This window comes from Sphaeramia orbicularis, chromosome 22 (assembly GCF_902148855.1).
Source record: "Sphaeramia orbicularis chromosome 22, fSphaOr1.1, whole genome shotgun sequence".
Lineage (NCBI taxonomy): Eukaryota > Metazoa > Chordata > Actinopteri > Kurtiformes > Apogonidae > Sphaeramia > Sphaeramia orbicularis.
In genome coordinates this window covers 26456099-26481687 of record NC_043978.1, presented here as the reverse complement: position 1 = coordinate 26481687, position 25589 = coordinate 26456099, and the positions used below count along the sequence as shown (strand labels likewise).

At 36.0% G+C, this 25589-nt stretch overlaps 1 protein-coding gene across 1 annotated transcript in view; it reads left to right on the top strand.

The window, feature by feature from the left end:
• Nucleotides 1-25589, top strand: part of asap3 (ArfGAP with SH3 domain, ankyrin repeat and PH domain 3) — a 55287-nt gene that overhangs the window by 11297 nt on the left and 18401 nt on the right. Inside the window, exons 4-12 of the mRNA XM_030127073.1 lie at nt 5772-5846; nt 6503-6552; nt 9340-9463; nt 14192-14277; nt 14645-14720; nt 17930-18016; nt 18728-18837; nt 22988-23057; nt 23164-23251. Coding sequence (XP_029982933.1) covers nt 5772-5846; nt 6503-6552; nt 9340-9463; nt 14192-14277; nt 14645-14720; nt 17930-18016; nt 18728-18837; nt 22988-23057; nt 23164-23251 — 766 coding nt within the window. The remainder of the gene's footprint in view (nt 1-5771; nt 5847-6502; nt 6553-9339; nt 9464-14191; nt 14278-14644; nt 14721-17929; nt 18017-18727; nt 18838-22987; nt 23058-23163; nt 23252-25589) is intronic.

Genomic DNA, 25589 nt, shown 5'->3' with positions numbered 1-25589 from the left:
AGGCACAAAACATTTAGTAACAGGCAGAATATTGTTAAAATGGCACTTAATTTTCTTTAGACATTTCAGGTTGTTCATATTTGTTCATGTTACTCACATTGTATTGTTAAAGGATAGTTTGTTAATGTAAACATTTTCATAATTTAATGTTTTTTGCACTAAATCAAAGAGAAAAATTGGTGTTGTCATTATTTATAGGTTATTATGATATTATTTTTGAGTTTGCCCTAACTTGCACTTTGCAAATTCATCTTGCAGGGCGTATTGGAACCTTTGTGCTCTAATGCAAAGATGTCAAACTCCTTTTAGTTCAAGGGGCCACATTCAGCCCAATCTGACCTCAAACCACTTGTAACGGTAAAATAATAGCATAACAACTCATAAATAATGACAACTCATGTTTTCGTGCAAAAAAAAAAAAAAAGTTAAATTACAGTATGAAAATATTTACATTTGGAAACTATCCTTTCAGAAAAATGTGAATAACCTGAACATCCATGAACAACCTGAACTTTCTTCAGAAAAATACATGCAATTTTAACAATATTATACCTAAGCGTTTCATTTACACATGTGTATTACAACTCACACATCACAGTCGATCCGCAAAGGCACAAAATATGCAATTTATACAAAAGCAATTTAATGTGCATTGTAACAAATAATTGGGGCATCCAGAGGAAAATGAAGTCACATTGAGAAAAGAAAGACGGGAAGCATCATTTACATAAAATAATAGTTACAGAGTAATACAATTAAAGATTAACTGAAATTTTTAAGAGCATAGTTTTTCAATCTTCAGTATCATACAATGCAATAAGAATAAAGTTCAGTCATTTTCTCATAAACACGGAAATGTTTTTCATTTGATTGATAAATATCTACATTTGGATAAAGTTGAGTATGTTCTATGCTGCAACAAAACAGATGCTGCTTCACTGTTATTATGTATTTATTAGTTTTCTCCTGAATACTACTATCATGTGTCCATGCATCACTGACTGATTTGTAGGTGAGACATTTTCTTCATTTCTATTTCATTATTGGTTCGTCTGGTTTATGAGGGAAGTAACTACCAAGGAAGGATTCTTTACTTAGACAGTCAAAGAGACTAGAGGAGGATAAACTTTTGTTCTTTCCCAGAAATGGTTTGAGTCTAAAATGGTAGAAAGAAGCTCTGTTGCAAGACTAAACTGTAATGCAACAATATATTAGGTTTCACTTCTTGTCACCATGAGTTCTCACAGATTTAACTCGTAAAGACCAAAACTACCACCAGACCAAAAGCATCAGCTGATCTAAAATGTTTAGTAACTGCTGAACCACAAATCCATGTAAATACATGTAAATAATTCAGGTAAAATGCAGCTTGTCATCTTTTCATGGTCATCAGATCTGACCCATTTGAACGTTCAGAGGCTCTGTAGTAAACATGGAAACACCGTCATCTTCTGCAGCGTTGATTCACTAATAAAACTCATATAGTTTGCCAAATGATAGCGGTAATAGACGCTTGTTTATTTGTCCAGGTAATGATGTATTTTGCTGTAAAAGTCACTTTTTCTTAATTTCTCTCAGTTTTGATGTAATGACCTTTGAATTTACTCTGAATTTTTATGAACATCTACATGATCAATGAATCAAATACAGGAAAATTGCTGATTTATACTGAATAATTCAAAATGCAGAGGATAATCTGTTAATAAATGGTGATAAATCATTTAAGAAACCATGGCTTGACATTGAAGACAGTGATGAGGTATGTTATAGTGTAATACAAGGACTCCTTCTGGTCTCAGCCCCTGTATGTAGATCCTCTAATGTATAGATGTCAAACTCATTTTAGTTCAAGAGGCCACATTCAGCCCAGTTTGACCTTAAACAGACTGTAAAAGTAAAATAATAGCATAGCAACTCATTAATGATGACAACTCTGAAATTTTCTCTGTGTTTTAGAGCAAAAAAGTAAAATTACAGTATGAAAATATCTTCAATTGCGTGCTTCTATGAAACTGGCCCCTAAAAGCAGGAACAGAGAGGCTAAAAATTCAAACCAGATGTAGACTAATGCTATGAAGCTTCATTTTTCTCTGTTTTGATGTAATGACCTTTGAATTTACTCTGAACTTTTATGAACAGCTACATGATCAGTGAATCAAATACAGGAAAATACCTGATTTACACTGAATAATTCCAAATGCAGAGGATAATCTTGTAATAAATGGTGATGAATCATTTAAGAAAGGTTAGATTTAGAGAAAAAATCATTTGGAAATCGATGTAATGATAATTCATAAAAAGCTTCGTATCATGTTCTGAAATCCTTATTCTACAGTATAAAGCAGAAGCAGTTCTCTAATTTGACTCCAAGACACAAAACAAAAGATAAAAACATGACTCAGCTGCAGGTAGAAGTCTGGTATTTGGTAAAGTTCATTGTGCCAGAGTGGAAACGGGTGTTCCCTCATGCAGAGCTCCTCAAAGCCATGTGGGTCAGCATGAATGCATTGAAGGCATTGAGGTCCTCAACAGCTGCACGGTCAAGCCATTTGACTCCGGAACCCTCCCACTGATAGTTTCTATGGCGATGATAATTCATCCCAGACCTCCGTGTGAGTCAACACACACACACACCTTCTCACAAACTGCCTCCCATGTGTCAATCAAGGTCTCAGAGGGTTGAATAGGCCCCACAGATGTGAAGAGGAAGTCTGAAGGACTATCAGGAGGGTGATTTAAGGGGTTTTACTGCAACCTGAGTGACTCCCATAATCCCACGTGCCTGTCCTACTGTCTAGATGTTGATTCATTTGTGAAACCTCAGTGTGTTGACACTTTGGGAGTTGGTATTTCCCTGTGTCAGAGCTCCATGTATTATCTATTAGTTACCTCAGCTTTTTGGATGCCAACCAAAACAGTCCTACCAGTCTCCAGGGCGCTGTGTCAATATATCAAGGTCGGTTCACGGAAGCAGTCTGCCATTATTTATGTTAAGAGCAAGGTTGTAATCCACTGTGATCCAAGGCTGGTGACATATGCAAACAGACTTTGAGAATTTGCACACTAGTGGTCAACTCTACATTAAATTCCTTGTATTAACTCCTAATTAATAGTTAATGTTATTATATATTAAAATAGCCCTATTTACACAGGTCTGGTACAACATGAGACCTGTGGTGATTTAGACATTAACCCCCCCATGTCTGTGCATTCTCACGGGATCAATGAAGTCTGTTTTTGTATGTAATGACATTATTCACTGGTTCTGATGTCAAGGCTCACCACTAATGGATAACGGCTGAAAAATAATTGTTTTTTAATGTAGCTGTCATGGATGTCATCGATCTCATCTTTTCTGAAGGATCTAAGTTTGCTCCTTCAGTGAATACCCATGCTATATAGTGCACACGCATAAGTGTTTTTATACATAGGTCCTTTTATTATTATGATTATTATACAAAGATCTTTTTTATGTATATACTGTTTATATACATATATAGATTTTATTGGGCTAAATCTGGGGCCTCGGGTACCAAATTTCATCCCATCTAATGTGCAAAGGTGTGCTGGTATGACAAAGTTCCTTGAATCTTGACATGAGACTACTGAATTTGACACTTAGTTTTTATTAGTTATATATCATTTTGTCATACAGAACATAAACAACAATCTGCAACGGAGAGTAGTCACAATCTAATAGGAACGATAATTTAGGTTATAGTTACGAAATAGCAATCAAGTTACCTAATTAATTGAATTTTTAGAGCAGCAGTTTATATAGGATTTCACAAGACTGTCACAAACCATACAGTAATTGTATTTAAAGAAATTAATCCATTTGCCCCATCTTATTATGTAAAGTTCAACCTGCAGCCTCAGCATAAATGTTAATGTCACCCTCAAAACACTTTTAAAACTTTTATCATCACCAGTTAGCTTCCATAGTGCTTAACCAAGACGCAGAATAGAATAGAATAGAATAGAATAGAATAGAATAGAATAGGATAGAATAGAGTACAGAAGAACAGAATAGAGTACAGTAGAATAGAGTACAGTAGAACAGAACAGAATAGAGTACAATAGAATAGAATACAGTAGAATAGAATAGAATACAATAGAATAGATTAGAATAGAATAGAGTACAATAGAATAGAATAGAGTACAGTAGCATAGAATAGAATGGACTACAATAGAATAGAATAGAGTACAGTAGAATACTATATAATATAATAGACTACAGTAGAATAGAATACAATACAATAGAATAGAATAAAGTAGAATAGAATACAAAAGAATAGAATAGACTACAGTAGAATAGAATAGAGTATAGTAGAAAAGATCAGAATAGAGTACAATAGAATAGAATAGAGTACAGTAGCATAGAATAGAATGGACTACAGTAGAATAGAGTAGAATAGAATAGAATACAGTACAGTAGAATAGAATAGAGTACAGTAGCATAGAATACAATAGAATGGACTACAATAGAGTAGAATAGAGTACAGTAGAATACAATATAATATAATAGACTACAGTAGAATAGAATACAATACAATAGAACAGAATACACCACAGTAGAATAGAATAAAGTAGAATAGAATAGAATAGACTACAGGACAATAGAATAGAATAGAGTGCAGTAGAATAGAACAGAATAGAATAGAGTACAAAAGACTAGAACAGAGTACAATAGAATAGAGTAGATCTTTATTGTAACTGTCACAGGAACTATGAAGTTTAGCAGCAAAAACAATTAGTGCAAAAATGACTGAATAAAATATCACACAAAATACTGAAAAATGTAAGCAACGAGATAAACAAGACAAAATATTAGATACACATGTACGTGAAGTACTGAAGTACTACAAAAACTGCTGAAATACACAAAAAACTAACTCTATACTACAGATAACCAATATGTGCAACAAATAAGATATATACAGGTAATTTAGGATATATACAAGGTACGATTAAGAAAAACAAGGTGCATGTGTTGTGATTATTGCACTGAGGTCGAATGAACTAGGCAGAATAAATGTGTGGGGGAAAGAAAAAACGTTGCAAGTTCCACCAAATCACAGAGATCTGGATGTGCATGGCACTATCATGGGACCTGTGTATTTACTGAAATGGTGTAGGTCGTTTGTGGTGAAATATTTACTTATGTTTGACACCCCTGTTTTAGAATGTCATAAATATCTTATTGCAATATCTTGTATAAGTTCATAAGAGGGTGTTTAGGGTGTTTTGCGCACTTATTATTAACTATTTATATTCTCTTAACACACATCTTATTAATATAAACTGTTACCAGACAGCGGTGTCACGGTTACAGTACAAGTACAGTGTTTCTCCATTCAGGAAGTTAGTAATACACATTTTTACTGTAACGGTTGATAGGATTATAGTAGTTGTTGAATGATTCATACTTCCTACTTTCAAGATAAACAACATCTCTACCAAATGTCAAATTAATTTCCACTTACACGTTACACAAATACTTAAAAAAAAGCATTGCATCATCCTTCCTCTTGAATTCCCAAATGTTAATGGTGCAGTCTGTTTTGTCCGCTGTTTCCTTTAATGATTCACCAGTCCAAAATGATTTAATCACCACTTGTTTTGGGTTATCCATTCTGTTTCCCAGAAATACAGGTCCATAGGGAGGTCTAGTGTGTAGGCTGGTGTGTGCATATGAATGTTTACTCAATCTGCTGGAGATAAAAACCATGTGTATGATATTTCTTTGTCTTTTTTTTTTTATCTTTCAGGTGCAGAATCTCAACAACATCATGGCATTTCCTTTAGAAAATGTGCTAAAGTCAGAGCTCCGTGACAGCAGACTAGTGAGTCTAGATTTGATACTGTACTTTTGTATGACAATAACAATGACTCCTCTATGAGATATGAAATCTGTTTTAGTATGTGTGCTCCTTAAGCAGATAATGCTGTCTGTCTCTCAGTGATGTAGACACTGCTGAGCCTGTTGAGATATTGGATAAGATAAAACTGTTTATGCAGATTAGACTGTAAGACAAAGCTATGTTTCAGTGCTGCCTTGCCTTGTATTTTGCCTATTCATTTGTCATACCAACAGACTAGTGAGTAATAACAGGCTAAAGCTTCTGTAAGCTCCTGTCACTGCCCTACTGACTGTGTTGAAATCCTGTTTAGTCAGTTAGCTAGACTAGTTAACCCAACCTGAGTAAGGCAGTCATAATAAATTAACTGTCTGGTCTTACTCAGATATTGGAAATAACATAAGAAAGTAGGCTACTGTTAAATCCTGCTGCACCAGACTGTCTGTCTGACAGTGTCTGGCTATGTTTACATCAACGTTCCTGTGGTGATTTCACTGTTCGTTAAAATTTACTTGCTTGTTCTGTTCATAAACCCATGCTTTGTACAGTGGAAAAGAGCTTTTTTTATTGTTTATACTGTATCTATTAATACAATGTCCATGCACAAAGAACTGTTAAACTGAATCTCCTCCCTTCTACAGGAACTTAAGAAGCAAATGGAGAAGAGTTGGAAGGACTACGATGTAAAAATGTAAGAAACCACATTTTTACATTTATTACAGCGTTGCCTGTAATTTATATGGATGTATATTTTGGGGCTGTAGTCCTTTTTTTTTTTTTTTTTTTTTTTTTTTTTTTTTAGAGCTGAAAAGTTTCAAACAGATGCGCCTGTGTTACAGAGTCACTTCACACATCTACAGTACTTTACTGGGTCGGAGTAGTTGGTGTAACTGTAAAGGTTAATGTGGTAATAGTTTATTCCCCACAGACATCCTCCATTACATCGCTGTGTAATAAAACCTAGGCACTTTGTAGCATTCATTTGATCTGATTCTGACAGTGGTTTAAAGTGGTTTATAATGTTGTAAGGAGATTTCAGTGCTTCCTTATTGCCTTTAATTCAACTTCTTTCCCCACCCTAAGAGAAAGGTGAAGAAATGAACGGGAAAAGAAAATGGATGCACGCTTAAAATGCACATGCTGTAAAGTATTATCGAAAGAAAGATGATCAGAAATGACAAAGACATGTAATGCATGTTGCATATATGATAGAAAATTAGGTAAAACTTTATATTAAATCAGGTGTATTCATTATTAACTAGTTGCTTATTAACATACATATTAATTGCATATTGGCTAATTACAGTTAGGTTGTGGTAGCAGTGGTTCAAAAGATCAGAATCAGTTTTATTCTTTGTCCCAAACGGGCAATTTGTTTGCAGCAGGACCACACACATACTATACAACAAAGACATAACAATACACACTGACAGAAAGATCTGCACAATAAACATAATAAATGGGTCAAAACTAAGTCATTTAAAATCAAGGTGCAGTCACAATAAATATGAGATAGGTGTAAAAAGAGGTAGTGGGATGGGGATGAGGATGAGGGGGGGGTCACTAAATGGGCATGGCTATTTCCTGATGCGTGCATTATGTGTAAATATGACACTTGCATGCTTTTGTGAAGTTTGTGTTTTGTGCAGAGAGTGTTTCTTGTTGATGTTATGTAACTAATATCTGAACTAATACCCGTCTAGGCTGCCTCCATTTGTTATAGCCAGTACACTGATCTCTATGTAGAGGATAAAACCACAGATCCTGTGCATAAATGGTGCAATGACACATTGTAATTCATACCAAGTACCTTACTTACTTCCATTAAACAATAATTTGGAGGTTATTTAAGGTAAACTCTTGATATTTAAGCAGTTGTTGAATATCATCAGGCAGAAGTGCTTCATAATGGCTTAAAAAACGTTCTATTTGTGTAAAACCAGCTATTTCATGATAAATATACGTGCTTAGATGGATAAATGTGATTTGTGTTTGCATGCTAAAATGTTGTGTTGCCTTTTGCTCACTCAATGCTCTTCAGTTCTTTTCTTCTGTTCCGCTATATAAAGATGGCTAACATCAGCATAAACATGGGAACTTAAGTTAACTAATGGCTGGCTCCGAGCACAAAACAGACTCCAACATATTGGACATATTTAACCATTAATAACACTTAGTATGTAGCCAGAACCCAGAGAGGTTCCCTGAGCCAAAGCTGCTGGAGATTTTCGTGAGTAATTTTTCATCAAATCTGCAAAACCTCAGTCATATCCTCAGTATCACGAATCTGCAAGTGTTTCTGTGATTACTCACCTGAATCTCTTGCATTATGGTGAAAAATTTTGAAGTGCCATCCATCATAAACAAACACCATGTGTTTACGTTCAGAACCCGGAGGTAACTTGGGCGTCTTCGGAATTTTTTGTCGCAACGTGCATTGTGGGAAACGGAGGCTTGCGCTGCCGCTGCAGGGAAGTTCACGCAGCCGCCTGCAGCGGCAGCACGAGCCTCCGTTTCCCACAATGCACTTACAGACTTACAGATTTGTGATACTTAGGCTATGACTGAGGTTTTGCAGATTTGATGAAAAATTGCTCACGGAAATCTCCAGCACCTTTAAACTTTTTCAGTCATTATAGCATAAAACACATACTGTAGGTTATAACAAATGCCTTACTTCAAATCATCAGTAATTTGGAGGTTGATGAAGGTAAACTATTAATGGTCTAGTATTTGTTGAATATGGCCATGCAGGGTAATTTAGTAATACTGTAAGTGCTTCATCATGGCTTAAAAAAGGCCAATATGTGTATAAGCAACTAGTTATTTATGAATATGCATGTTTTGATGGATAAAGGAGATCTGCACTAATGCTTACTCTTAGTTTTTCAGTTGTCTTTTTCTAGTCCACAGCAATAACAGCTAGCTTGCTAATATAAAGTAAGACATTGCACCTAAAGCCAACAAAATACTATAGTTGCGGAAAAAATTATTAGATCACCCTTGTGTTTTTCAATTTCTTGTTCATTTTAATGCCTGGTACAACTAAAGGTACATTTGTTTGGACAAACATAATGATAACAACAAAAATAGCTCATAAGAGTTTAATTTCAGAGCTAATATCTATCCATTTTCCATGTTTTCTTGATAATAATCAAAATCACTTCAGTTCTTACATCAATAGCTATGGCATTGTACTGACAAAAACAGTGCTTTTAGGCATTCCATGTTTTCTTCTCTGTCTGTTTTAGTCACATGATACACACAGGAGTTAGTACTTTAATTGCATAACCATTGTTTTTGATGACTTTTGATGGTCTAATAATTTTTTCCGTGACTGTAGCTCTCAGCACAAAACAGACTCTGACACAAACTTCACATGAGCAAACAAACCCATATGACCCCCACATGTTGAGCCTTTACTATAAATTGCGATGTTTTTGTCCTTTATTTATCTGCCACTCCCTTCCCCCACTAGAGGAAAGCTGGAGAAGGAGAGGAGGGAGAAGAGCAGGCAGCTGGCGTTGATCAGGACGGAGGGTTCAGACGGAGGGGAGGACATGGACAGAGAGAGGAGGACCTTTCAGCTGCAGATGTGTGAGGTGGGGGATTAGTGCCAGTCAAAATATAAGACCCAGACAGACACCTTTCACATACCTGAGGTGGGCTTGATTTAGTTCACATGGGTGGTCTGCATGCTGGATTCTGGATCCCATGCATGGCTGATGGACGGTCGGCCAAGGTTAATGTCTTTTGTGTTTCTTCAGCAATTCCAGTAATGGAAACTCTACGCTTTAGTAAGTCAGGAAAGATTATAAATGCTGAGTTCTTGCACAGCTGCAGACGAGGTGTAGTATATTTAAAGGAGGGATATTTTGCTTTTTTTAAATGGAATTATGCATTTTAAAACCTTTCCCTGTGGTCTACATAACTGTAAATGTCTGAATTCTTCATTAACCCTTTCATGCATACTGGTCACTACAGTGGACAGTTATTCTACAGCTGTTCTCTTGTATATTCATGGGTTTTGTTGTTTTAGTTCCATATCAGCCAAAAAAGTGGACGCTTATGCATCATCCCATACACTGCAATGCATACATTTACTGTAACTTTGCTGTTGTTGATAAACCTGATCTGCAGTAACATGTTTGAGTGTACATCAATTGCTAGTTTCTATTAGACTGTAATTAACAGTTTTCTTAAACAAAAACTTCTTTTTTTTTTTTTTGCATTTTATCTCCATGAAGTGAGTAATCACTAGTATTAGAGTGTGTTAAAATGTGAGAAAACATCAGATTAGTTGCATTAAAAATGTTTTTATTTCATAGTTTTCACACAGTATATCACTTTCTGGTACAGGCATTTTAAATACATGTTTGTTTGCTTCAAAAATTAAACACATGGTGTCCAGCTAAACAGACATTTTTGTAACTCCACTAAAATAAGTTCATTAAAAAATTTCAGTCACATTGTTTTGGTTTTTTTTGTTTTTTTTTTTTAATATAAGTCTTTTTATTAGATTTTCATACACACATGGTAATATATGGCATGTACAATATTTCCAAGGTAGTAGACAGTTGTCTTTGTACAATGTATCCTGGGAGTAACAATTTTAACCTAACCTAAATGGCTTCTATGAAAGAACTATAATAAGCCATTATCCCTTCCCACCCACCTTGAAAGAAAAGACAGAATAAAACAAAACAAAACACGCATCTAGTCATTCTCTTGGTGAATAGTAATTCTATCTAAATACTCTAAAAAGGGCTGCCAGGTTTTGTTGAAAACATTACTAGAACCTACAGTAGACATTCTAACCTTCTCAAGTTTGATATGAGTTAAGACTTCTCTAAGCCAGCTATTGTGTGAAGGAGGAAGAGCATGTTTCCTCTTAAACAAAATAAGGCTGCATTGTTTTTTTCATGCCTAAAGAGGAATGAAAACACTCAGGAAAAAAAACAAATGTTGACTACGGTCCTCGTAATTCATGCATGAAAGGGTTAATTCAACTCCACAGGTCCATTTTCAGCCCTATTCCTGAGTAATGACACCAGAAGGGTCGTTTTGAGTGCTGGCCCTTTAAATGCAAATGAACCACTTCACGCCCAGCCCCCTCCACGTTGTTGACTCTCCACTCTGTCTCGTTCAGCCACTTGTGTTCGTTAATACAACCAACAACTGAACATTTTAGGTAATCCCCTCGAAGTTTGGACATATTTTCAGTATGGACTACAACCGCTGCTGCTGACAAATAATTATGTCATACTCTGAGACATGTTCATTAGAAGTCTTGACCTTATATGTGCAAATGTCCTGATGTAACTAATTATAAAACTTAACAAACTAGAAGCACTCGGAGAGCGCAGACCTTTGCCAAGGCTGATCAGTGGCCCCCCCCCGTGGGCCTCCCCACCCACCGATCACCACCAAAATTTAATCATTTCTTCCTTATCCCATTTCCAACAAACCCTGAAAATTTCATCCAAATCTGTCCATAAGCTTTTGAGTTATGTTGCACACTAACGGACAGACAAACAAACAAACAAACAAACAAACCCTGGCAAAAACATAACCTCCTTGGCGGAGGTAATTAAGCGGGAATTAAAATGGGTTGTAGAAATTCACTGGATTTTTGCCAAAATGAATATAAAGATAGCTTTGCAGCACCTGGAGGGTTCAAATTCAAACTGTATGAACTATTAGGGTCCAAATACACAAATAAATGAACCAAAGACTAATAAAAGTGGGTTCAGCAAAATATAACCACTTTAAGAAAAAAATAGAATCCAAAGGCAGATGAAAATGCTTTATGAAACACACATGAAAACAAAATCTAGTGGAGATGGTTGTAAAAATGCACTGGCAGCATTATTAAATACAGGTGGTATAATGTCAGCTGAGAAAAGCCTGAGAAAAACTGTTCTAATCCTGACTAAGACCAGCTGTTGGGTCGAAAGGAGAGGCAGGGAAATGGAATTTCCACTTGTCGCAAGCTGTTCCACCCCTTTTTCTGTCCGTCTGTCTGCCTGTCTGTCTGCATACATACAAACACTTACTTAGAGAAACGTATAGAAACACTTCAGCGAGCCTCTCTCTGCCTCAGCTGCAGAGACACATGGATTCAGACAGAAGTTTTATGAAGCAAAGACAATGTGGTCATTCCTTCCACATGAACTTGTTCCTAAAGCCTTTTTCCATCTTAAAAATACAGCGTTAGACTTGGACTAGGATGGAAATATTCCCCCAAAAATCCACCACCGTATGTTATTGATACTTCTGAATGGGGACCTTTTCCATGTCTTTCCAGTCTTAGCAAAGTTCACTGACTGTGTTGAAATAAGAACTATGAACTTTGACACAATCTGGAACAGTGACCTAGAAACCAGTCAGATACTATAAAAGATAATAGTAACAAATATTCTGCCTCTGTGCTTTACTTTCATACTTTGATGTTGTGTTTTGGTGTTTTTATCTGCTCTTTTCCATTCATAACTGCCAGATCTTTAGCTTCTTTTTTTTTTTTTTTTAATATCTTTTTATTATTTTCTGGCAGTATTATTTTATCAGCATTTTACATCATGTATATAACTTTTATGTATGTAAAGAAAAACAAAAAACAAAAGCATGCTCATACAGGGAAAGCAATGACAGAAATAGCAAAAATATACACAGTAACCTAAAATAGAGTTAACGGGAAATAACAAGTATTTTATTATTCCAGAAACCCTTTTCCCCTGTATAAGATTAACACCGAACATTTAAAGTGTCTTATCCAGTAAAATCAGCTCTTAATAGTGTTACAAAATCAACCCAGTTTTTCCAATAATTGGTAAATTTGTCTGAATCAAGTCTGACAGAGGAAGTCAACGTCTCCATCCTATAGATTTCACCTATAACCTCTATCCAGTCCTCCATTTTTGGTGCATCCTTTTTTCAGCCACTTAGATCTTGAACTATTTTAAAGGTAGGGTAGGAGATCCTGGAAAAATAGTTTGAGCAAGCTACATTTTGAAAATACATAATTGAAAAGTCCAAACCCCTTTTTTCAGACTTCCCCCTGAAGCCACGCCTCCAGAGTAGCGGAACGTGCAATGCTTGTTCCTGAGGGTTCATGAGCACTGCACAGCAACAATCCCCCCCCCCCCCCCCTTGAGGATCCATGCATACCTCATTTAGTCTCCTGCAACAACAACCCCCCCTCCCCCCTTACAGATTTGTGCATCCCTTTGAATTCAGCTCTGCAGGTGCGCCTGTTCATCAGTATATTAAAAAATAAAAGTTGGACTTTTCATTTATTTTGATACGTGTTTTAAGTAATCTCGGGCTGGTAAGAACAGCTGATTGCAGTCAGACTGATGTCAGACTAACAGCCCACTAAAGTTTGCTCTGAACACTGTCATCTGTCCATTTCACTATTATGTTTGTCGGCAGAACAGCCTCAATTCATACCTGTCTGGCTAATGTTACATAGTGATTTATGTTTTATTTATTTTGTTTATTTATTTTGTTTATTTGTCTCAAACTTTGAAAAAAAAGAAAAAAGAACTAAACAAAACAATAAAATCAAGAAGTCAGTTACATATGCTGTAACCATTAATCAATGGTCATTAATCACAGAAAAGTAACGAAATACAATAAATTTAACTTAAGTGTACATATGAATGAAGTCATGAACACAGTGTAAGAAGACACAGAAAGAAGCAAAGGCTTATCTAGTCCTGCCCCTTCCTTACTTTCAGTGTCAAATTCATAACCAAATATATTTCTTTCGTTGGATATTGATCACATTAAATTAGAGAACAAGGAATAACTAGTCGGAGCACTTTTATATTGGATCTATCATCATTTAGACAAAGGGGTGAGAGCTAATAAGATATGCTTCTTCTAACTCCTTTTCGAATATGACTTTTTTTTTCTTTTTTTTGTGTGTATTTTTAATTTTTGCAAAACAGTTTGCCGATTAACTTTACATCCTAATAGTTAATATAGCCAAGCTCTGGCTCTGGATTTGCTTCCTGTACAAGTGCTCCAAGCCTCTGAAAATGCACAAAGAGGGGTTCATGCAGATGGGGGAGGGGGGGAGGGACAAATGTCAGTTGAGTTTGACAGACATATCACCATTCAGTCATTTCAATGGGTCGGTTAAAGTGATTGGATGGTGTTTTTTCAGTCCTGTCCGTTCCACAGGTGACTAAAACTTTTATTTTTGTGTTGGAGCATTTAATTAATTGGTTGTAATCGGGGTGTGAAGGGGATTTTAAGCAATATAGTAAAAAAAAAAAAATGATCCAGGAAAATATCTCTTTAACTGTCATTGTTTATGTTTTCAGTATCTTCTGAAGATCCAGGAGCTCAAGGTGCGACAGGGTCCTGATCTTCTCCAGAGCCTCATTAAATATTTCCAGGCCCAGCTCAGGTCAGTCTCAGCCAACATGACCTTTTTTTTTGTTCCTATTCTGATGTAGGTGTGAAACAATAAATACTGTCCCTCTCACAGCAAAAATGTAAATGTAGAAATCTGAACTTCACCTTTTTTGTAAAACCATATGGATTTGATTCTACCTCAGTGTTTCAGGGAGTATTTTTTGCATAATAGTTGAAGTTCTTTGGTTTTTATTTCCTCTACATGCTCTTACTGTTGTTAACCATTTACCCAGTAGTTTTATGTGGGAACAGAGTTGCTTATACAGCTTCAGCATGTGATGTTTTGGTTGGTGTGTGAACTAGGATGTTTGGACTAAAGCGCCGCCATGACTCAGCAGTTGTTCTTTTTTTGGTCTCAGTTTCTTTCAGGATGGGCTGAAAGCTGCAGAAAACCTCACTCCCTTCATCGAGAAGTTGGCCACTTCTGTTCACACGGTAAATACTCTGAAACTGATGCTGTAGTCTGTTTAAAGGTGTAAATGTAAGCCGTCAATTTGATATTATCACAAAACAATTATTCTATTCAAAACCCCCTGAATCCTGCTATTATATATTATTTTTACATAAAACATCAGTGTCTGTTACTCAGCAGAAGTGGCAAAAGAATACATATTATTTACTCAAGTAGAAGTACAGGTGACGTGTATAAAAGCTATTGTATTTCTAAGTAAACATACAGGCTTTAACCCATAAAGACCCAGTGTTACTTTTGTGTTAGTTCCCGATGAAAATTTTTCTATATCTAACCTTTTTAAGTGATTTATCAGCATGTATTACAATATTATCCTCTGTATTTTGCATTTTTTTCAGGATAAGTCAGGTATTTTCCTGTATTTAATTAACTGGTCATGTAGATGTTCATAAAAGCTCAGGTTAAAGTTGAGGGTTATTATATCAAAAACCGAGAAAAACTGCAGAAAAAGTGACTTTTTCAGTAAAATGCATCATTAACTGAACATAAACCAAGCATTTCTTTCAACTGTTTTTTATCAAACTATTCAATCTCATCTTATTTATAAGAGGTTACAGGGCATGTTGATATTAATGTGGATGTTTTTGTAACAACTCATTAACCCATATAGACCCAGTGCTTCTTCTGTGTCAGTTCACAAATGAATTTTTCTATCTATTTAGTCATTCTTTATCGATTTATCACCATTTATGATAATATTATTTTATGTATTTTGTGTTTTTTCAGTATGGATTATGTATTTTCCTATATTTAATTTACTGATTATGTCAATGTTCATAAAAGCTCAGATTAAAGTTGTGTTTTATTACATCAGAAACAGAGAAAACTGAAGAAAGAGGGACGTTTTCAACAAAATATATCATTAATTTAACATAAAATGAGCATTTCCTTTTACTGTCATTGATCCAACTCCATGGGTTTTACTGGTGAATCAATGTTGTAGAAGATGACAGTGTTTCCATGGTAACTACGGAGCCTCTGAATGTCCAAATGGGTCATATCTGATGACCATGAAAAGACGACAAACTGCATTTTGCACCAATTATTTACATGTTTTGATAGGATTAATGGATCAACAGGTATTAAACAGTTGATGATTTAGGTCGGTGATGGACGTTTGGGTCTTTATGGGTTAAAATGTACTCATGCTACAAAAATTAGTCAAGGTTTGAAGGATATTTCAACCAGCTCCAACAGCATATTAATAAAATGTAAAGATTGTTAAACCATTCTAACTTCCATTTAGAAAAGCACACAGTATGTACATACAGTTCTGTGTAGAAGTCTTGGTTTTTCAGGTTTGAAATGAGCATACAAATTTATTTCTCATTCTCTTTTCTTCAGGTGCAACAAGAAAGTACAGGAAAAATGTGCGCAGCCTTAAAAGACACACAAAAAACTGAATTAGATGGGCTGTAAAGGTTAAAGTCACGATTTAGTGTGACCTTTGACCCCATGTCAAGGAGCAGCACAAACAGAAACATCTGACATGTATTAAATGAAATTGATATGAAACATCAGGAAATTAATGCAATAAATCTCATGTTGTATTAAAAAAAGAGTTCCAGCAGTCACACTAAATACTAACCCGTTAGTTTATAGAAGCTGTTTTTTTTTCCCCTGTAACTTTAGTTTTTACTGTTCTACATACTTCCCATATATCCAGATTGGATCTTAATACAGAGACTGAGAAGTGCATATGTGTGGTCATTAGAACTGTACCAAACCAACAAACCTAATATAAAGGAAAATAAACACCAGCACTACAAAAATCTAAATCTTACCAAGTGTATTCTTCTCATTTCCAGTCCAAATATCTAATCACACTTAAAATAAGACATAATCTCCTAAAGCGTAACTTTTCAGAGAGATATAAGGACTTATTTTCAGACAATAGATCTTGAAAATCTTATTTCAAGAAATGTTACTAAGATAATTTTCACTCCTTCCTGTGGCAGATTTTTTGCTTGTATTAAGCAAAAAAAATCTGGAATTCAGCAAAAAAATCTTGAATTAAGCAAAAAATCTTGAATTAAGCAAAAAAAAATCTGGAATTAAGCAAAACAAAATCTTGAATTAAGCAAAAAAAAATTCTGTCAATGAAACAAGTGAAAATCATCTTGGTGAGACTTCTTGAAATAAGATTTTCCAGGTCTATTGTCTAAAAATAAGTTCTTATATCTCACTGACAAGTTACTCTTTAGGTGATTATGTCTTATTTTAAGTGTGATGAGATATTTTGACTAGAAATGAGAAAAATACACTTGATGAGATTTAGATTTTTGCAGTGAGTAAAGTACAAATACCTGTAAACTTTAGTTAAGTACAGTAACGAAGTATTTGTACTTCATCATTTGCCACCTTTGTTGATTAGTCAAAACAGAACTCTCCCCCAGTGCCTTACATGTCATTTCAATAACTCCTATAGCACATTTTCACTGTTATTCTTCCACAACAGCCAAAACCTCAGCCCCTTTCCCCCTCTGAAACTTCCTCCAGCTAAACCCACAGCCACAGTCTGTTATTTGGAGTCTATTCCCAGAAATACCCTCCCTTTTTTTTTTTTTTTTTTTTTTCCAAAGATGAAACTGTAAGCATCCATCCCTCATTTTCATTCTTTCCTGTGTGCAACACCTATATCTTCAACCACTCGGACTGGTTTCCACTTTGCACAAACGTTGCCTTCTCTCCCTCTGGATAGAGCCCTGGAAACAGGCTGTTAACTGTAAAAGTGGGAACGTTAGAAGTTTTTCTGGTTCGGCATGGGCAGAGTGGTACTCGTTCAGACATGCCAGACCTCAGCATCAACGAGGCAACATGAGACGAAATTTGCATTATGATCCCTGGGAGAAAACGCTGAAATATTTAAGTTAATATGACCTATGCAGTACACAAGAGTGGTATTTTTCAGCTTTTGCACAAAAAGCAGAGGCCCCTAGGAGAACACACCCCAGTTTTGAGCTCTGTTGTGCATTATTTAGACCATTACACATAGTTCTGATGTATTGTAATTCCACACCCGATTCTAGGCATGAGATCAGATACAGAGCATGTGATCTAATGGAAATTGCAGGACTCGGAACAAGCTGTCTAGTTTTATTGTATTTATTTATTGCTGCATTTGGATAAACTGGATCTGTGTCGTATATGTGTGTGTGTGTGTATATCATAGGTTCGTGTTGACCAAGATGAGGAGGTGAAGCAACTCACCCAGTTGCGAGATTCTCTCCGATTGCTTCTGCAAGTGGAAGCAAAAGAGGTAATCCTGCAGAATTATAATGCAGCACAATAAATCTGGCATACAGTTGTGGAAAATATTATTAGACCACCCCTTGTTTTCTTCCAATTTCTTGTTCATTTTAATGCCTGGTACAACTAAAGGTGCATTTGTTTGGACAAATGTAATAATAACAACAAAAATAGCTCATAAGAGTTTAATTTCAGAGCTGATATCTATCCATTTTCCATGGTTCAGATTCAGAAAACTTTATATACCTCATACAGGCAGTTCATTTGCAGCTTACCACAGACATCAGCCCACATCCAAAGTGCAATGTGACAAACGTAAATAGATCGGTGTACAAATACAAGAACATTGAAGCAACTACAAATAAATGCATATAAATAATCAACAATAAATAATCAATAAATACCAATGAAGACTAAAAGACCCTATTGGTTTTGCTAACATAAAAAAAAATCTCATATAAAATCTAGCATTTTCCATGTTTTCTTGATAATAACCAAAATCACTTCAGTTCTTACGTCAATATCTATGGCATTGTACTGACAAAAACAGTGCTTTTAGGCATTCCATGTTTTCTTTTCTGTCTGTTTTAGTCACATGATACACACATGAGTTAGTACTGGATTGCATAACCATTGTTTTTGGTGACTTTTGATGGTCTAATAATTTTTTCCGCGACTGTATATCATAATCATCTGACCTTTGTGTACTGCTGTATCTCAGGAATACCTAAACAGAAAGAACTCTGGAAATGGATACAGCATCCACCAACCACAGGGCAACAAGAAGTACGGTACGGAGAAATCTGGCTTCCTGCTCAAGAAGAGTGACGGGTGGGTAAAAAGTAAAACATTAGGTTGAGTTTCTTATACTGTTAGAAATGATAATGCACAGATAAAATAATACTGAAGTATGTTTTTTTTCCCCTTTCTAACCCATAAAAACCCAAACAGCCACTGGTGACCAAAACATCTACTGATCTAAACTATTTAATACCTGTTGATCCACTAATCCAATCAATCCATGTAAATAATTGGTGTAAAATACAGTTTGTCATCTTTTCATGATCATGTGGACGTTCAGAGACTCCGTAGTTACCATGGAAACACCATCATCTTCTACACCATTGATTCACCAGTAAAACCCATGGAGTTGGATCAATGACAGTGGATGGACACACTAGGTTTATGTTCAGTTATTGATATATTTTGTTGAAAAAGTGACCCTTTCTTTAGTTTTCTCTGTTTCTGATATAATAAAACAACTTTAATCTGAGCTTTTATCAACATCTACATGATCAGAAAATGAAATATAGGAAAATACATGATGACATCCTGAAAAAACACAAAATACAGAGGATAATATTATCATAAATGGTGATAAATCAACTAAGAATGATTAAATGAAAAAATTCACTGCAACAGGTCTTTATGGGTTAACGAGTTGTTACAAAAGTATGCATATTAACATCAACACGTCCTGCAACCTCTTATAAATAAGATGAGATTGACTAGAGCGAAAATCATAGAGTAACTCGTAATATGATACAATAATGAAACACTGGTCATATTAACAAACTAACACATTAAAATGATTAAAGTGATTCTGTGACACTTGATACAATGCAAAACATTTAGCTATGATGCAGTGCAATATCTATAACCACATAAAAGAGCTAAAAGCAGGAATTATGCTTGATTTGAATGCAATGAGATGAAACAACAACAACTTGTACGTCTGTGTTTGCCATCACTCTAAGAAGAATTGACTCTAGTAGATCCAATTTACAGGAGAATCTCTTAGTGTAGCCCCTATATTTTTGGTAAAATACTTATATTTGTCACCAGTGTAGTATTATACACTGTGTGCAGAAATGGGCAAGTGTTTCTGATGAGTCCTAACATTGCTGTCGTTAACACATGCTTTCCACCCAAACCAAAATGATAACAATAACGAGCGGCGCCAGGCACAACAAACCCCGCCCCTCAAACGTATTGTAGCTTATTTTGACATAGATCTAGCTGATGTCATCATGTCTATGCATGTGGTGATGTCAGCATATCAATTACCTCTATATATGTGCCAAGTTTGAACTAAACTGAAACAAAATTGATGTTTTTATAGACCCATTATAAGTAAATGGGAGAAAAAAAAGATTTTAAAAATTCATTAAAAATGTGGACTTTGACCTACTGTTCCCAAAATGTAATGAGATCTATTCTGGATCACTGGCAATATATAAACCCAATTCGGTATAAATTCAACCAGTAGTTTTGCTGCTAGAGTGTTAACAAACAAAGAAACAAACTAGACTATTTGACTATTCCAATCTATACTGAGCATATGCAGCACACAGGGCCATAAACATTAATTCCACATCTTTATGAAGTAGAAGATAAAGTAAGAATTAGTGGATTCTTAAAAAAAAAAAAAAGAATATTATGTATTATTCATCAAAATAAATGTGTATAATAATGATAGTTGGGTGTATGTTTCACCATTGTATGTTGTGGGAAGGAGTTTTTGTGATGTGGAACTTGAGCTGTTAGCTTTTCATTTCCTGTAAACTACAAATTATGTTCAAACCGATCAGTCACTCAAGGATGAACTGATAATCCAAAAGGTGAATTGCTGTGGCCTCAGCAGATATTATAAAATTACATAAATAAAGTGGGGCGACACGGTGGTGCAGTGGTTAGCACTCGTGCCTCACAGCAAGAAGGTCCTGGGTTCGATTCCAACACCATTCGACGGGGGGTGGAACCTTTCTGTGTGGAGTTTGCATGTTCTCCCTGTGTCTGCGTGGGTTCTCTCCGGGTACTCCGGCTTCCTCCCACCATCCAAAGACATGCACTAATAGGTTAATTGGTTAATCTAAATTGCCCATAGGTGTGAATGTGAGAGTGATTGTTTGTCTCTATATGTTCAGCCCTGCGATGAACTGGCGACTTGTCCAGGGTGTACCCCGCCTTCGCCCCTATGTAGCTGGGATAGGCTCCAAGCGACCCCCGTGACCCTAGTGAGGATAAAGCGGGTTCAGAAAATGAATGAATGAATAAATAAAAATGTGTAACAGGGTTAAAATTAAATAACTTTTTGCATCAAATAGGTGAAGTCTCAACTTAATTGTGATGCCGTAATGTTCCACAAAGGCTGTTTTCCGTCCATTATTCAACACCAGATTCCTCTGTGAAAGTCGTCTCGAGGTAAAGCTCAAATTTCTCACTGGAATCATAAATGTCAATATAGTGAGAACTCCCATTTCACAAAAAACACCATTTATCAAACAATTTCAAGTCTTTACTGCATATGCTGTCTAGTTATTTGTCATTGTGTTGTCATTATTTGTCCTCATTTAGCACACTGAAGCTAATTCTAAGTTGTATAACAGTATTAGGTCTTTGAGGGGGAGGGGGAGACTGAGGAGAAGAACTCAGAGGGTGAACTCAAACTCTGCAAATAAGTTCCACGGGAGGGGCCCCGGCTTGAATCTTCATCTCACAGTAATGAAGACCAGCTGGTGGAGACAGAGCGGTGAACTGAGCACATCCAACTTTTGCGTCATACACACACACACAGACTCACATAAACACACACACATCTAGATTGCAGTGTGATATGGAGGGGATGTGGTTCAGTAGGGCGAACTGGAGACCGGAGGCTAAACTCTTCTCATGCTGCTGACACAAAACAGAACACGTTCTCAGCTATTTTACCTGATTCGATCAAGATAATGACGTTGGGAATGAAACCCTGTGAAACGGGTCAGCGTGGTGTGTGATGCTGCTCAGTCCAAGACAGGTTAACCCATAAAGACCCAGTGCTGCTTCTGTGGCAGTCCCCACATGAATTTTTCAATCCGTTTAACCATTCTTAACTGATTTATCACCAATTATTATAATATTCTGTATTTTGTGGGGGGGTTTTCAGTGTAAATCAAGTATTTTTATTTATTTATTTATTTATTAGTGGTAGTTAACAAGACATTGTGGACAGAAAAACAACACATAAACTAAGGGAAAAATCAATCAAATAAACAAACCAAAAACAACAGCAACACAGTAATGACAAACAACAGCAATGACAACATCATCGTACTATGAAAAAGATCATAAATGTAAAGAGCAACTAAACACTATAGTTTGGTTAGGGGCGATAGGGAAAAGGGGAAGAGGGGAGTGGGAATTAATGTTAGACAGAGAGAGGAGGGAGTGAGGGGTAAAATAATAATTGTTGTAATAATACAAAAATATAATAATAATAATACCAGTAGTCTAATTTGCTAGTATTATTATGGTGGCGGTAGCGGCCACAATACCACAATGAGTTAAATAATTTAATATTTGTAATAATGTATTTGTATCAATTACTGTCTGTTTGAGTTTATATGAATTAATTTAAGTTAATATGGGTATGGGGGGAGAGCACACAGCGCCTGAGGAGGGGAGGACACCATCAACCCCCCACACAGCCTCTAGCACCCCCTATATATTTTATTTTCTGATCGTGCACATGTTCATAAAAGCACAGATTAAAGTTGTGTTTTATTACATCAGAAACAGAGAAAACTGCAGAAAAAGTGAGGTTTTCAACAAAATGTATAATTAATTTAATATAAAACAAGTGTCTCCATCCACTGTCATTGATCCAACTCCATGGGTTTTACTGGTGAGTCAATGTTGTAGAAGATGACGGTGTTTCCACGGTAACTACGGAGCCTCTGAACGTCCAAATGGGTCATATCTGATGACCATGAAAAAATGATAAACCGCATTTTCCACCAATTATTTACATGTATTGATAGGATGAGTGGATCAACGGTTATTAAACAGTTTATATCAGTAGGTGGTTTGGGTCTTTAAGGGTTAACACTGTTACCAACTCAGCACTACATAAATTATCAGTGTTGTCATTGTTCTATCTGAAGGATGTTTTTTGTTCTCAAGTTGTGCGCATCTCCTTTGTTGGCGTGTCATCCTGTAGGATCAGGAAGGTGTGGCAGAAAAGGAAGTGTGGAGTCAAATTTGGCTGCTTGACCATTTCCCACAGTACGGTGAGGATGAAATGAGTAACAATAGTCTTTATAACAATGCATGTGTTATGGCTAAACCTGAGATCACATTGTCTATTTAATGATACAAACATGTGTCTGTCTTCAGATTAATCGACCTCCAGCCAAGTTGAACCTCCTGACCTGTCAAGTGCGACCGAACCCCGAGGACAGAAGGACCTTTGACCTGGTCACACGTAGGTTCACACACCGTATTCTGACCCTCACACTTCACACACCTCAACATATCATTATTAAAGTCTCCCAGGAGTCATCTCCACTACAGCTGTGCGGAGAATTCCCTATTTACCACCCATGTGGAAACTAAGAACAGACTGAAGTTTATTAAACTCTGGAGATTCTTTAGGATAAATGTAAAATGTGAAGTGAACTCCGTCAAATCAACTCAAAATATGTTTTAGACTGATGTTATGAACTTTGACTATTGTCTGAACTTTGCTCTGACTGTGGACAAAAGATGATATTAGGCCTCTCAAGAGGATTAAACTATTTGTGGTTCATTTAACCCATAAAGACCCAAACATCCACTGGCAACTAAAAGCATCTACTGATCTAAACAGTTTAATACCTGTTGATCCACTCATCCTATCAATACATGTAAATAATTAGTGTAAAATGCAGTTTGTCATCTTTTCATGGTCATCAGATATGACCCATTTGGACGTTCAGAGGCTCTGTAGTTACCGTGGAAACACCGTCATCTTCTACAACATTGATTCACCGGTAAAACCCATGGAGTTGGATCAATGACAGTGAATGAAGATGCTCATTTTATATTCAATTAATGATATATTTTGTTGAAAATGTCACTTTTTCTGCAGTTTTCTCTGTTTTGGATGTAATAAAACACAACTTTAATCTGAGCTGTTATGAACATCTACATGAACAGAAAATAAAATAAAGATTCACCAGTAAAACCCATGGGATAGGATTAATGACAGTGGATGGAGACACTGGGTTTATGTTCAGTTATTGACAGATTTACTGAAAAAGTAACTTTTTCTTTGTTTTGATATAATAACCTTTGAAATTACTCTGAGTTTTCATGAAAATCTATATTAAATATAGAAAATTAAATAGAGGAAAATAAAGGATTTACAGTGAAAAATGCAAAATGCATAAGATAATATCATAATAAATGGAGATGAATCACTTATGAAAGGTTAAATAGAGAGAAAAAAATCATTTAATAATAATAATAATAACAATAATAATAATACGTCACACTTATATAGTGCTTTTTTGGCTACTCAAAGACGCTTCACAAACAAAACAAAAGAACAAAGGGGCTCAAGAAAATGCAAGTTTGAACAGGTGAGTTTTAAGGAGTGATTTTGAAGTTTTGTTTTGAGTCTGAGTTCCTGATGTTATGTGGGAGTTAGTTCCATAGGGTGGGGGTGGGGGTGGGGGCGGCTGCAGCGAAGGCTCGGTTTTGGGAACTGACACAAGAGTAGCACCGGGTCTTTCTGGGTTAATGTTCCGTTCCAGATGTGTGGATCAATTGCTTTGAGCCTGAGGTTTAGTCACAGAACTTCATTCACTGATTTACTCTTTTAGGTGTTCATTACACTAGCCCCTTTTCCACCGCAGGAACTTTGCCAGGAACTTTTATATTACCCAGAACTTTGGAAAACCTCAGTGCATTTCCACTGAAATTACTTTCCCTTGACCCCAAACTTTCCCTGAAAAAAGTTCCTAGTATTTGAGGGCTGGAGTTGCTGTGAATGTTGGTGGAAAATGAGGTTTGACTGACATTTTCAGTTCGACAGCGATATTTTTTCTGTATTGGCTTGGCTATGTTGGCTATGAAGATTTATTTTGACCAAACAAATACATACATTTCCAATTACTGGTACCAAATTGGTTGAACTTTACTTTGGTTATAAGAGCCTCCCTTAGCAGCTGTAAGTTTTCCACAGTCTAACCATCATCTGGACAGTTAGTTTCTCCAAACATTCAGCTAAAATACTTATATAGCTCTCATAAAACTTGTTAAAGGTGTTCGTGTTTAGTTGGATGTTCCTCTCTTACTTCATCCAGTTCATCCCAGATCAGTTCAACATGATCAGGTCAGGTTCGGACACTTCAGCCGACTGTTTTCTCTCTAAATAATCCCTCACATAGTTTAGACATCTGTTTCAGGTCATCTTTATGTTGTAAGTAAGGTTGGAGGTGGTAGCCCTGTAGCATTATACACTGACCTGTATCAATTGTGAACCATCAAACTGTCTTTCATGCATTGCACTCAGTCTACAGAGTATTTAACCTACTTGTATATAATGTGTTACCATGTTCTCCGAACCTGTTGTGACCATAAACTTGTAAAGTGGAACGACTCATAGCTACATGTGTATATCCTGAATCTACTGTTATTGTCTGAAGTGACAGTTTTTTGTACTGATATCGGTACATGTATGCATTTATTTGGTCAAAAAAAAAAATCATACTGTTTGATGACGTAGTTTTTTGTATGTAAACAAAGGAACATGCATCAATGTTAAGCCCTTTATAGGT